Below are 15,447 nucleotides of genomic sequence, written 5' to 3'. Positions count from 1 at the left end.
GCACTGGTGGCAAATTGCTTGATGAAGAAACAAAACAAATTAGAGAAGAAATACTAACCTAAGGGCATTTTAAAAAATTGTATATTTATGATGTATTGAAGGTTTTTCTCCTCATTATCACCACACAAAATATAAAGAAAAACCAGACAAAATTGGACCAGTTTCATTTTAAGAAGATCCTTTCAGAGGATGCACTGGTGGCAAATTGCTTGAATGAAGAAACAAAAAAAAAAATCAGAGAAGAAATTTCTAAGTCAAGGCATTTTTTTCCATCATAATATACCAAATAAAGGAATAAATTACACAAGGTAAAGTTCAGAATGCAAAATTAAAAAAATAAACATGAAAACATACTTAATATCAAAAAAGAGTGGTGAATTGTTCTGGTGGTGGTAACTTTCCTTAAAATAATAAAATGATTAAACCCACACCTCTTGCTGAAGTCTCTTCAGTTCAGCTTCCATCTGTTCCAGCTCTTGTTTACAGTCAAGCAGCTGCTCAGTCTTTTCCTCACTTGAAGGAGAAAACACAAACCAGTTAAACATGGCCACAAAACCTGCTAATGATCACCAGATTTGAGAACAAAATGCTGAGATTTGAGAGGCTTCCACCTTTAACCTACAATTTCAGGGACATCAAGAGTGTAAAATTTAGGGTTGGCATTAAGATTTAGTTAATATTATTAAGTTAAAAGAAAATTTTAATGTTATCTTATGTAATATTTTAAATGTTAAGACTTTTCATAGGTTTAAATTGTTGTTTCCTACTCACACAGGGCAGAAAACGGGGTGTAAAATAAGGAATTTTTGCAATAAGGGATTTTGTGTAAGAAACCACAGGCATTGGTGGTTAGGAAATGAATGAAAATGAATGTGTACCAGGAGATCCACATCCAAAACTCGACTCAGAATAATTTCAACACAATCAAAAGGTCCAAATTCTTTCCAGGAGAACCAGACACTGACTCCTTGTCACAATCAAGTAAAGCCAATTTTAAAAGCACTTTTATAGCTCTGTAATTTTTCCTTTTCTTGCAGAGCAGAATTAAGGGTTTTAGGTGTCTTGACTCAATTGAAGAAGATACTGCTTAATAAACTCAGTAATTTCATGAAACACAATGAATTTTACCTTTATGGAGACAACACAGTGTCTGTTTTAGTATACTCAGAAACCTGTGATAAAAACAATTTGACACAGAATTCTACAATTCTTACATGACTCATTCTTAACTTCCAACTCATTTCCCAATCCTTAAAAAATGAGTTTGTTAAACCATGACTAAGTGCAAAGGAAGTATTTAATTCTCTCACAGACAAAGAGATGTTAAAAATTACACTGCACCTCAGAACAAACATTTGCTGTAGAAAAACCTGCCAATATTGAATATTCTTCAAAGATGTATTGCATATTCAAATGTGTTACTGTATTATTCTACATTCTGGAATACAAGTAAGAAACTAAAGTAGAAAAGGGGGAAAGAAGAAAATTTAATGGACTGAAATGTATAATGCTATGTCAAAGCAATCATACCAACAAAAACTAGGTATGTTTTAACCAAAACTAGAGCAGTTGTTTTTAAACATGAGCCAGTTTCACCATGAATGATCTCTTTGGAAAAGGATTGCTTGGAAAAGGTCACTGAGCCTACAAGCAGGGGAGGCTCAGCTCTGCACAGCTCAGTGCAACATCCCTGTCACAGCTTTCCCCCTCCAGAGGTGCTCAGAAACCAGGCACAAACACAAATTTATTCCTGATTTCTGTGACTTTCCCATCAGCATCATATTGCTGTTATTGTTCTACATGGGAACACACAGAACTCAACACTCAGAAAATGAGGTGTGCAAATTCCTTCTTTGGGGTTTCTGTATTCCCTGGTTTGCATCCAACTGAAAAATAATCTTTACAGACCTTTTATAGGAAATTACATCAGCTACACTGCATATTAAACCAGGTATGAAGGTTCACTGCCAAAACCAGATTATAAATAAATTTTATGCTGAGTATTTCCAAGTCTGGAATTAATGTAATTTAAAATTTATCAAATAGATGCAGCATTTAACACTAAATGCTGCAGACAGAAGTTAATTCATCCAAGTCTGGTATTTTAAGATACTGCTACATGCAAAGGGAAATTATTTACCAACTGAATTCAAATAAGAGTGCAAAATGTGGACTGTTCTGAGCCATCAGTGTTGCCCTAATTGCATGCTTCAGCTACAGACTGGAGAGGATTGGACTAAATTACACAGAACATACCAGTGTTCACTGTTTAGGCTATCTATTAACTGTCAATCAAACTAATAACAGCAATTTTTTCACTAATTTTCTTGGTGCAGCTGTTTATAGAATATCCTGGGCGGGCTCATTGCAGGAGACACAATAATACAGACATCAGGGAAAAAGAGCCCCAGCTTTTGTCCTCTGTTCCTCATGAGGACCATGCTGTAGTGGGGGAAGGGGATCCTCTGAGTAAATCAAGATCCTTAATCCAGCCAGCTAGAAATCATCTGATCAACAAACTCTGAATTGTGACTTATGCTACCTTCAGCTTGTGATTTAGTTTACCTGTCTCCTCTCCCCATTGCTGAATAAAAAAAAAAATAAAATAAATCTTTATTTATGCTGTTTCTACACATATTGAATCTCTTCAGATGGAGCATTTTAATTCAGAACACACACACTTCACTCTGCTAAAACAACTGACACATTGCTACAGGGAGAAGCAGATTCTCCACAGGTCTGTTATTGATCTCCTCTTTAAATAACTCCTCACTCTGCTCAGATCTGCTCCTTGACTATAAAGACAAAGAGCCCACAGAAACCTACAGAATCAGGAGCAAGGAAGTGTTGTGCAGACAAGAAATCTTTTACACAGGAACAAAGAGGTGGGAGATAGGAAAGCATTCTAATGGAAAATTTTTGTCCTATCTGCAATGATTTTGAACCATGAATTAACCATAGGTGAGTATTTCTTGATGGAAACAGGTCACCAAATGATGCTGCTGAGAAGGAATTCCTCCTGCATCATCTCCTTTTAATGATCACCTGGTTTGAGAACAAAATGCTGAGATTTGTGAGACTTCCACCTTTAATCCATGATTTCAGGGACATCAGAGAAGAAAATTTAGGTCAAAACATCATTATGAATACAAACAAAGACAAACACAGATGAAACACTGTATTTGTCCCATGGGTCCACAAATCTTCTTGTATTATAAAAATACCCCTCCTGGGGAGCAATAACTAAAAAAAAAAAAAAAAAACCAACAAAAAAACCCATTTGAAATGACAAAGAATTATAGGCTGGGGAAGTGTGGCTGGACAGTGTTCAGGCAGAAAGGGACCTGGGTGGTTGAATATGAGCCAGCAAAGTGCCTTGGTGGCCAAGAAGGCCAATGGCTCCTGGCCTGCATTAGAATTGTGTGGCCAGCAGGAGCAGGGAGATCATTCTGCCCTGTGCTCAGTGCTGGTGAGGCCACACCTCAAGTGCTGTGTCCATTTCTGGGCCCTCAGTTTGGGAAGGATGTTGAGATGCTTGAGTGCGTCCCATGTAGACTTTCAAAACTTGAAAATTTCAAAAGCTTTTTGAAGGTCTACACTGTCAAGCCATACCAATAAACAGAAACAACTGTGTCTTGTGAATGCTGAAACCAGGAACAACTTGTTCCAGATCCTGGGGAGATTCCCTGTGGGTTGCAGGATGAGAAGGCTGGTGAGGGCTGGGAACACAAGCCCTGTGAGGAACATTTGAGGGAGCTGGGGCTGTTAAGCCTGGAGAAGAGGAGGCTTAGAGGTGACCTTATTGCTCTCTACAGCTTTCTGAAGGAAGGCTGTGGACAGGTGGGGGTTGGTCTCTGACAAAACCAGAGGACACAGTCCCAAGCTATGTCAGGGAAGGCACAGGTTGGATATTAGGAAGAAATTTTTCACCAAAAGAATAAGAAAGTACTGGAATGCTCTTCTCAGGGAGGTGGTAGAATCACCATCTCTGGATGTGTTTAAAAAAAGACTGGGCGTGGCACTTGGTGCTGTAGTCTGGTTGAGGTGTTAGGGCATAGCTTGGACTTGATGATCTTAGAGGTCTCTTCCAACCTCGTCATTCTGTGATTCTGTGACTTGGTCAGAAGAGGACCAGATGAGTGGAAAGGATGAGTGTGAATTGTACTCACAGCTCCTGCCTGAGCCTCCTGATCTTGGCCTTGGCGTCGGCGAGCTCCACGCTCAGGTGCTGCCGGCTCTCGGTGCGCTTCATGCCGGGGGAGCCGCACGGCGACTGCGCGGCCGAGGCGTGCGGCAGGAAGCGCAGGCAGTCCCGCTCCTCCGACAGCTCAATGATGGTCTGAGGGACAGAACAGGGAACAGTCCAGAGGGGCCCTCACAGAGCCACCTCTGGGTGTCATTCACAGCAAACACTGCAGTGGCACCACAACGATGGGAAGGTTTTGGCCATCGAGGGAATCAGAAGTTCTGCCTGCACTTCTATGCCTAAAGTAAAGAGCCACAGCTTTTGAACAGCACCTTCTGCTGTTTTACATTTTATTTTTCTGCTATTTTAAATTTTGTTTTTCACTTCAGACTTTTAAGCCCACAAAATGGCCACTACTCAGAATGGACTGGGTAATCAAAAGTGTGAATTCCTTGAAAACCATCACCTGTTAAAAATAAAGATAATACTCCTATTTCCCCCTATAAATCAAGGTGTTAGCCAAATATGAACATCTCTCACAGTTTTAAGTATTTTTCCTTTGCTTTGAACAAAGGCATCACCCCCATCCTCCGCCCTCTGTTGTATTCCTATCAAGGCTGTGATCTGGAAGAACTGTCAAAGGAATATCTGGAATAATTGCAACATTGACACATCCACTCTACTGAGGGGCAATCTGGGACCACCAAGATGATTCACAATTCTAACTTTGTAGGAAATACAGTTCTGTTCCTTGATACGAACATGGTACAAACAACTGTGCCTCAAGAAAGCCTGCAAAACCTCCTCTCCTGGTATGGATTCTGCTTTATCCCCCTCAAACCTGGACAACAGGACATGGGAATAGAACAGCTTTCAGTGACTGCCTTGCAAATTGATGGGTTATTGATTCCTGGTAAATGCAGCTGATACAGCCTTGGATTCCCTGTTTTCAGCTACTGATGAATGTTGAAGTTGTTTCCCATTCTGGCTATGTGGAAAAGATCACCTCTTATCACTCCTACTTTATTACAGCTTTATCTTTCCCACATTATTTAACAAATATGCACAGAAGAACTCCCTGAAACAACATTCTGGCAGTCAGGAATCCTTGCTCCAACATGTCAGCAGAAAATTAAACTGTTAGTTATAACAATCCTGAGCTGCATTATGTCAGAAAAAAAAAGATTTCTTGTATTTCTCTTAAGCACCAACCCACATCCATACCTCTGAGTGCTCATCTCTTTCATCTATAAGCCTTTTTAAATGCAATGCCATATTTTTCAGGAGAGGCTCAACATACTCTTGTGTCAGCACTATGACATCCATCCACTGCAGGTCAAACACATTTTCCTGATTATGAGTTACCTACATGGGGTGAAATGAAAGGGAAAAAACATCCTCTTGGAATTTTAAGAGTAGAAAGGAAGAATAAAAAAAAATAAAGCTGCAACTCTACAGGTTAAATTTTCTGGATAAGATATGAAAAAAACATTTAAAATATATTTAATTGTATGTAAAGGAAGAGTTTTTTGTCCATCTGGAAGCAGCACCTTGTCCTTCTGGTGACAATAACATTATAAATTACCTACCACATACATTTGATTTGAATTATATTTTATAAAGAAATTTGCATATAAAGATTTCACTAAATTAAATTTGCTGTATGTAACTAAGAAATCCTTGAAGCAACAAATTTGCTTTCTGGTACTGCTCTAAAAATAAAACCCAAAAATGCTCAATCATTAAATCTTTTGTAAATCAAGTGAAAAAATAAAGCCTTTTTTGCTTACTACAACCACTCAATATGCAAATCACATATGTGATTTACTTGCCATTGAACACGTGCAACTCCCCCTCCTGCAATGCAATATTCCAACACAAAAAATCCCCAAAATTAAAAACAAAACCCCCCCAAAATACCTCCTGAATATGGGCTGCAACAGCTGCTCTGGTATCAAAATCCAGACTTTGGATTCTTTCAATAAATTCTTCTTTTTTCTGACACTAAAAATAGAGACATCTATTTTATACACATTTATATGTATAATTGCAAGTATTTTCATTCCTCTTTTGCATTTCTTCAGAGCTAAAACCTCTAAAGCTGACATTGCAATGGCCACATGACTAAATTATTATCCAGTAATTCTGGTGACCAGTAAATCCGTGGTTCATGCCATGTTACAGTAATTATAACTTTCAACACTAATTAAATGATACAAGGAAAATCAAATTGAAATGGTAAAAGAAAGAGGTTTCTTAAAACTGCTACTTATTCAAATGCTGTGATTTATTAAATACATGAAACAGTGCAGTGAGTTAATTTTCAGCACTCTACCATTTCCTCCTTTTCTTTACAGTATCAGGTAATTAACACTACTGAAATTAATAACCCATTAGGGTAGTATTGGAGGTATTTATGCAATAACAGGTGTAGGCTTGTAGCCATGTAATTAAAAATCAGAATATTCTAATTTTTTAAGGAATGCAATTGTACAACAAAGGAAGAAAAGTTTTATACCGCCACAAGTATTAGAGATCAGTAATTGTGAAGTTTCACAGAGACAAAAACAATTAAACTCACCTGAACTGCACAGCCAAGCAAAAGCAGGAGGAGCTTTTTTACTTCTTCAGTACCTGGCTCTGAGAAGAAAGCAAGAAAAAATGGTAACTGTAAAATTGTAACTGGAGCTTATTCCCCTATCCCTCAGAAAACAGGAGGTTTTCTTGTTATTTCCATATCGTTTTTGTTAACCTAGTTTAGAAAACAACCAGAGGAGCTTTCAGCTCAGTCCTTTTTGCCATTTAATTGCTGACTTCCAGAGTAACCAAACACCTTAACAGCCACAACAATTTCAAATGGAAAAAAAATCAGCCCTTCAAAAAGCAAAACTTCAGAGTGACATTTTTAGAAGTGCTTTGGAGACCTGCAATCAAGTTTTCAATGGCAATCTCAGGTCTCTCAAGATAGTTACAAAAGGGCTTAAATTATCTGTCACTCCCAAACTGGAAGAGTTGAGGTGACAAGTTCATTTCAATTCCTTATAAAGCTGTATTAGATATTCATCTGCACATCCAAAAAATCAAAATGTATTTCCAAATCTGGCCTTAAGCATCTTAATCTCCTAAAGAAGCTTAAGTTAAAGAACTCTGTTTACAGATTAACAAAAATGTTTCTTACTTTATACATTGACAATGTCCTCATCTTGCTACTAAATATAGAAATATATTCTAAATCTAGAACACAAATGCCATGAAGCAAATGCTTCAAGGATGACAACACAGTTTAGGCATTGACTCAAGCTGCTGCTTTTGGAGGGAGCTACATAATGTGTATAATCCCAATGACCAGGGAATATTGCAATTTTTCAAGAGGTTTCTCAGGTAGATAAACACATTACAAAAAACATAGATTCAAATGGGAGATTTTCAGTCATTTATTCAGACTTCTTGTATCCCAAAGGCTCAAGCTGTGAAGTCTTTTATGGAGAAATAGAAAAACCATCAAGGAATGTGTTTCAGCTGAAGAAGGGGAATTCCACCTGGCTTTCTGTCTTATCAATAAAGGTTAACAGGAACACTGCAACAGGAGGATCCAACAGCTCACAGCCTGCATTCACTTACCCCAATAAATTAATCACATTTTCTTAATTTTTAAGCAATCCCTAAGCTCCTTTTCACTCTTCATCTCCTGACTGCCTTTCAAACACCTACCTGAATATTGATTCCTTGTCTCTCCCCCACGTTCCCTGAAGGAACAGAGCAAAATACTGAACTATCTCAGCTTCCCTCATCCTCTTTCTTCCTTTTACTCCATCAGAAACACTGAAATAGCTGATTCTATTTTACACCCTTCAACTTGCTGCTGAACTTTGTCCCTACCCTGTGTCACTGTTTGATCTTCCCTGTGCTCATCCTATTCCAGACTTTCCATCCTCCCTGCCCTGCTCCCTCAGGAACACGAACTTTCATCTTTCCCCTTCCCCTGTGCCCCATTATTATCCCTCTGTAATTTAATTTCACATTTACAGTCACAGGCTGTAGCTCTCCTCCAGTTCTCTCCTCCAACTGCCTTCCTGCCAATCAGCGCAGGACATATTTCCTGATTTTGTTTTTTTTATTTTTATTTTCCTGCTGACCTGTTTTACCCAACCTCACCTCCAGCCTTCTCCCTGCATCTTCCTCCACGAGTCAACTGCCTCTGCAATTTGGCATCTTCTGGGATTTCTCTACTAATAAATAATTCCCTAAGTGCAAAGGGGAAAAACTGGAAAACATCCCTGTGAAAAATCACACCTCCAGCCTCAGTTTTAGAGGACCAAATCCAAGTCTTCATCAGGGAATTGACTTTTACTCTGAGGCTTGCCTTGATGCAACCAGATTTACACAGCAAGTGTCTCCAAAGATCCCTGAGGGTTCATTTCCCTGCACCTACCTAAAAAAAGCTTAAAAAATCCATGTAGGAATGAGATCCTTTTCCAAGTGACACAGCAAAAGCAGCCCTAACTTTCAAAGGGGAAAGGTTCTGGACAGAACCCAGAAGAACAGGTCAATATTCTATTTCAGACCAAACTCTGTGGTAGAACTCCAGCAGGGAGCTGAAACACCTTTGACAATGTTGTCCAAGCATAACCATTTTTTAAAAATGTGAGTGCTACACAACAGAAAAATCCAAACTTTCTCACAAATCCAACAAAATCCCCAAAGAAGAGCAAAGCACACACCAGCAGAGCTGCCAAACCACAGATCCCAAAACACAAAGACAACTCTTTAAAAATGACCAAACCATAAAATTGGACGTATACAACTGAATGCATTAGTATCTCTGTGGGGTTTGATAGTGCATTTTCAGTGAAATGTCATCTTATACTACACAATATTGTTAAAACATTTTCTCTCAGTATCTTGAACAGAATAAAAAATGTCACTACAAAACAATACTACGAGCTGGGGTTTTTTTAAATCTGTTTTTCCAGTAAATCTGCTTTCTAGGCAAATCCATGGAGTCTTTTGAAAACCTTAAGAGAGTCTGGAATCAAAATTAAAAAACCATGATGCATTCTGTTCTTTTGGAAAGGAGGAGACCACATTCACACTTCTTGGTGCATATGACAGCAGCTGCACATATAAAAACTGAAAAAGCTGTGACCTCTGAAGCAAAAGCAGCAATGCTCAGAAGCAGAAAGTAAAACCCACAAGAATTAAAGCAAGATACCTACAGAGATGGGATAGTGCAGATGGGAAATGGAAAATATCAACGTTATGAGCCCTGGGATTGGGAAGTGAGGAAACACAGATGGTTCTTCTGGCTCATGAGGAACCCCCTGGCCCACAGACACAGCAGCAGAGAAGACATCCCAAAGAAACCAAAGCAGCCAGGGGAAGCCACACAGCCTGGAAGAGCAGTTCCTGACCTCTCTGCTGAGGTGGCAGAACGCCAGCAGGACAACACCTGGGGCACATGACACCTAGGGGAATAAACTGTGCCCAATCCACAGTGGCTCCCTGCAGGCCAGGTGTGTCTGCTCCGTGCTGCTGGAATTGAGAGCAAGGTGCAGAGATCCCCAAGAGGCTGTGGACAGGCAGCTGGATCCACACTGGCTAATTTTCTTGGTCTGAAAATTGCAACTCTCAGAGCTGGAAGCAGAGAAGGTGGGAGCATGGAGAAGACAGTGTCAGTTCAGGGAGAAAACAAGAAGGTAATTGCAATATTTTTCAGGTATGGATGCAAGAGAAGCAGGAGAGGTTGGGGGAAGGAGAAACAAGGATCAGGAGCTGGATCAAGTGAGATGCACTGAACTGCCAGTTCCCTCAGCAGTGACAGGTAAAGAAAGTTGGAGGTGCAGTAGCTGGGAGTACATGAAATTTTAACTTTGTGCCATCACTGGTTCACTGGCTGCTGAGAAATGCACTGGGCTCAGTATAAATCCTAGTGAAAGCCAGGGCTGAGGCTGTGACAGAACGTTTTTAGAGTGTGGACCCTTCGTGTGGACAAAGAAAATCATTATTACATCATTACTCATCATTCTTAAACCACTTATTTGATAAACAATCTTCTGTTGAAAGGCTCAACCCTTCAGGAATTTTATTTCCAGTGAATAAATACAATCACACCAGTATACATTTTTATCTTAGTCAAAAATAAACTTACCAGAAAAAGGATTTTTGCCAATTATTAGCACATTTGGCAAAGACATCATGATCAACTGCTGCAAAGTCTCCTATAAAAGTTAATTAAAACATTATTTACATCATGTGTACTGAATGAAAGCAAACATCAAATGCCAACAGCCATTAAAGAGAAATCAGTATTAATTAAACAGTTTTAATATTTTTCAGGACTTCATGCATACAACTCATAAAATACTTATTTACTTTCTAATTAAAAAACAACAAATAAGAGTTACTTCTACAGAAGCTTTGTTTTACTGGTTTGCACAATCATCTCACACAGCAAAATTCTCTCGTGGCAATGAGCTGGCTTAGGGAACTTAAGCCAACGAGATCCTGAGTCTCAGAATGCAGCAAAACCCTTTCAATTTATTATGTTCATGTTTTCCTGACTAACCTATTGATACATATTTGTTTTATTGGCTCTAAGGTGCATTTCTACTGCAAAAAAAGATCTATTTCTTTATTTCACAGTTTCTTTGGCCTCACCAAAAGGTGGATGTGAAAATCCCAGGGGTTTTGCTGCAGTGACACTGGGCCAGCTGTGAATATAAAGGTACAAACCCTGTGTGCACAATCCCATGGAATTTTAGCTGGGAAGTGCCACACACCAGGCAGCAGCTCTGCCTATCTGTGCCATGGATTCCATCAATGGAGCTCCTGTAGTGGCTGTAATCGGGTCAAATCCCCAGTCTAGACAGAGCCTAATTCTCCTGAAGCAGAGTAGTCTCTCCTGTTCTCAGATATTTATTCCCAGCAGATGCCATCCTATAGTCAGGCTTTTTGTTTTTCCACAGTGACAGATCCATTATTATATAAAATGCTCCTACTCAAAAGCAACACATTCCAGAAGAGCCCAGGGCATCAACCTAACACAGGTCCACTTGTTTTAGGTCAAACTGAAAAAAAAATCCAATATTTCTTGAAAAACACCAGTAGAAATTATTAGTTACAGCTACACTTGAAAGTTCCCACCAGTTCATACACAACACCAACGTTATACCTGAAATGATTAATAGTAAACTGCAAAATATACATTCCCTCTGGACATGCCTAAGACAAATTATAAGGAGGGAGAAAACAGCTTTGACTTCCTTCAATATAATGGAATTTAACCAACTGTGACACCTGTATTTCTCAGACTTTGATAAAGACAATTTTCAAACAAAAATAAGACATGAAGTGCACCACGGGATGTTTTAAAACAAAATAAAACAGATAAAATACAATTAATTTAATGAGCGTCAGCAGCTACTACGAAAGAAAATCACATCTTTTTAGAGTGGCTTTTTATTGTTTGCTTTTGTTGTTTTTTGGGGGTGGTTTTTGGGAGTATCTCAAATAACTCCATGATGCTATCATAAAGCAGAGATGAGCAGCAGTAAGCAGAAGCTGTGCCCTAAGCAGACAGGATCACCTGTTTCCTTACAACACCTCTGCCTTGCCCCAGAGATGTCTGACACCTTCTCTGTCTCTTGGTGTTAACCTCAGCACTGGCTTTGCTTGCACAAACTTGCACAGCTCACCAGCATTTATTTTACTGAAGATTTGCACCTCCTCAGTCAAATCTGCTGAGAGTCATGGACACTCACTGGATTAAACCTCTGGAGCCCACCAAAATTTAGAATAATTTATCTTGAACTAACTGCTGAGAACAGTTCCGTGCTCTTACACTGCCAAGAAATGTACACACACCAATTACTGCTTCAGGACCAGAACTGTAATTCCAGAGAATAACAAAGATGATATAGGAACAAAAAAAAAAAAAAAAAAGTGACTAATCTAACATAACACCTTAAGTTTGAATGCTACATCCTACCAGGGCAGGTTTTTGACCAGACATCCACAGCACCGATGTGATTTTTCACTAAACTGAAAGAAGGTTTTCCACAGATCTTACAAAACCACATGGAACAAACCAGCATGCACAAGCTCACAATGAGAAGTGTTAAAGAGTTAGGTCAACACAGTGCTAAAAATCCCAAATTCCCACATTCATCAGTGTCTGATGGCAACCCCAGGGGAAATCCTGTGTCAGTGCAGTGAACGGTGTCCTGTCCCCTCGCTGGGCTCCAGGGACAGCCCCAGAAGAGCCCCAGGCAGGGTTCCTGTGCTCTCAGCTCTCAGGAGCACTGGGCTGTGAGGCTCCTGCCTCCCCCCAGCCTAAGGGGGGCCTCTCACTTTGATTCCAGGGCATCCATCAAGCCCCAGCTTTCCTGCCTTGGGGAATTTCACAGGTGACAGGAACTCAAGTGACCCCTCTGTGAAACAGCCCATCCTTTAACACTTTCACTACCACAGAGCACCAACCTCCCTGCAGGCACTGAAGGGAGTGAGTATCTACACATGCAAAAAGCAATTTTAGATTGCAAGGAGCTCTCCAGCCTTCACTCCTGCTAAAAACAACAGCACATGTTTGCATGGTGAACAGAACCCTGAAAGACTGAGAAGGGGAGAAAAGTGTACAAAACAATTTAAAAAGGGCAGTTCAGTATAGCTTGGACCACTAAAGGCATGGTGACTGGTTTTACCATTTCTTAAAAAAGAATAATTTTTTATTTTAAAAAAAGCTCTAATAAACTTGTTTCCATCACAAAGGTTTGGAGCAACATCTGCAATCCTAAACAATCCAAAATTACCTAAATGCCAGCAATTCCACCTGGTCCTGCAGCACCTGGACTGGTGATACTGTGAGGCCAGTGCAGGATGGGGAATGCTTTGTGCTCCCAAAAAGATCAATCCTGCCAGTGTTTGTGCCTCCTGCTGCACCAGTTGTGGAACAATAATGCCTGGTGGAAAATTACTTCCTTTAGGAAAAGGAAAAGCACATGGGCCTTAGCAGGCAGCACATAAATCCATGTACAGGAGAAAAGGGTAGGAAGTGCTGGGAAGATGTTCCATGGCTGGTCAGGGCAGTGACAGCTGGGAATCCTCACTGCACTCAGTTTTGGGAAGCAGTGACAGCTGGGGATCCTCACTGCACTCAGAGTTTTGGGGAGCAGTGACAGCTGGGGACCCTCACTGCACTCAGGGAAGCAGTGACAGCTGGGGACCCTCACTGCACTCAGTTTTGGGGAGCAGTGACAGCTGGGGACCCTCACTGCACTCAGAGTTTTGGGGAGCAGTGACAGCTGGGGACCCTCACTGCACTCAGTTTTGGGGAGCACACACTGTGTGAGGACACAGGAGGAGCAGCAGACTCCAGGCCAGGACTGCAGGGAGAGGCAGAGCACAGGATTTCTGCCAGGTCTGGGCTCTGCTGGCAGGAAGGAGCAGGGCAGTGGGGAAAGGCACTGAAGCCACACTAAAGGGACACTGGTGACAGCAGCAGTGCCCAGCTGTGGTGTGTCCATGTGTACAGAACTATCCAGCTCAGCACTCAGCAGGCACAGGAGCAGCTCCCACTGCTGCATCAAACTTCAGTGACTCTTCTACATCTCTTGGATCCTCACTGCATTTACTACAAATTCCCCAATTAATTCTAAGCCCAGTAAATTTCATCCTGTTTTTCTAACAAAAATTCCATTTACAAGACTAAATGCACATGTAATAATCTCTCACTGGCACAAAACTTGCCAACAACTCAGAAAATATCAACCACAGGAGTCATTGCACACACAGATTCTGTAAATAGATTATCATTCACACAAAAGTGTGTCCACACCACCTTTATACCTGTAAACACTGATAAGAAATTTGACCTGTTACCCTTAAAGCCATAACTACAGAAGCAAATTTAGAAATAATTCCAGGCAAAACATAGCACAACAAACAGTTACTGACCTGATAGTAAGTTTTGATTTGTTTCACCAAAATAGACAAATTTTGAATCCTTAATGATGCATCATTGTTCACTTTTTTGTTTATCCTCTGATTAGCAGACTTTGGATTGCTGCAAAAAGAAAAAAGAAGACATTAAACACACTGAATCTTTAAAGCTTTGTCTCTAAAACAAATGGTACAGTTAATGTGCCAGCACAGCCATTCCTTGTCCTGATAACCAGCCTTGTTTTTCCCTCCACAAATCAATAAGGAGTTGTGGAAGATGGAAGGAGCTTGAAATGTTTCTCTGACAGAGCCAGCCTCACATTGCTGTTTGCTGCCTGAAACTGGGAGCAGCCACCACAACTCCCAGGGAATGGCTCTGACAGGAAAGTCTTGGTGGCTCTATGATGGTATTTATTAGGTATAAAATGTAATTTTAACGTTTAGAATGATGATAAATATGAAACATACCATGCTAAGACACTGAACTGTTCTAAATGTATTTACAGATTGCTGGAATGTGACAACAAAGGGATTATTAATTGGAGGTTTTGTCATGTGCTATCGTATACTAGCAGATTTTTCTCCGGTTTGTCTTGGCTTCAGGGAGGAAATCAATCACTTTTTCCTTCCCAAAGCAAAAGGATCTGAGCAAAGGCAGATGAGTCACCCTTTTCAATACCTTGTAACACACAGAGGACAGCAGGACAGCCATTCACTGGGATTTCCCACGGAAAACCATGGGGAATCAAAGCACATCCCATAACACTCCCTGAAATGTTGGAAGAATTCCTAAGGGATGGCCAATGTGAAGTTTCTCACTTTTACAGATTCCTGATACAGTTGCACAACACAACTTTTGATATTTAATGGTATTATTGTATTCTTTAATGATATTATTACCAGATAAATGAGAGCTGGCTGGGATGCTGCACTCAAACCACCAATTTCTCCCTGTCAAACCAGGGCTCCCAGCAGGGTTATGTGTCTGCTGGCTCTGGTTTTATTCAACATTGTCATTAATGATTTAAACAATGGAATACAGAATACACTTTCCAGAACAGCCACTGGCAAACTTTAGGAGAAAAAAAACCCCAAAGAACAACTTTCAAAAAATGCTATGGCAATGGAGAATGATGCTGGTAATGTGCAAAAGTAATGGAATTCAATAACTCACTGACAGGCAGAGGATTAGAGTCAGAATCAAATGCAGCAAGAGGAGTTATTTGCTATAAAACAAAAATGACCTGAATATTGTGGTATCATGACTTACTCTGATGCAATTTATCCCTTTGATTGGTACAAAAATTACATATTTTTCATTTATA

General features: G+C 40.1%; 1 protein-coding gene across 1 annotated transcript in view; it reads right to left on the bottom strand.

Annotated features, from left to right (window-relative positions):
- The window catches only part of CCDC88A (coiled-coil domain containing 88A), a 63,515-nt gene that overhangs the window by 33,813 nt on the left and 14,255 nt on the right, over positions 1 to 15,447 (bottom strand). The window contains exons 4-10 of the mRNA XM_059467725.1: positions 14,138 to 14,246; positions 10,335 to 10,404; positions 6,768 to 6,826; positions 6,107 to 6,190; positions 5,411 to 5,551; positions 4,170 to 4,339; positions 432 to 513 (exon numbers count right to left, since the gene is read on the bottom strand). Of these exons, the coding sequence (XP_059323708.1) occupies positions 432 to 513; positions 4,170 to 4,339; positions 5,411 to 5,551; positions 6,107 to 6,190; positions 6,768 to 6,826; positions 10,335 to 10,404; positions 14,138 to 14,246 (715 nt within the window). The remainder of the gene's footprint in view (positions 1 to 431; positions 514 to 4,169; positions 4,340 to 5,410; positions 5,552 to 6,106; positions 6,191 to 6,767; positions 6,827 to 10,334; positions 10,405 to 14,137; positions 14,247 to 15,447) is intronic.

This window comes from Ammospiza nelsoni, chromosome 3 (assembly GCF_027579445.1).
Source record: "Ammospiza nelsoni isolate bAmmNel1 chromosome 3, bAmmNel1.pri, whole genome shotgun sequence".
Classification (NCBI taxonomy): Eukaryota; Metazoa; Chordata; class Aves; order Passeriformes; family Passerellidae; genus Ammospiza; species Ammospiza nelsoni.
Note: the sequence above shows the minus strand (reverse complement) of the source record. Positions and strands in the feature narration are given on the sequence as shown.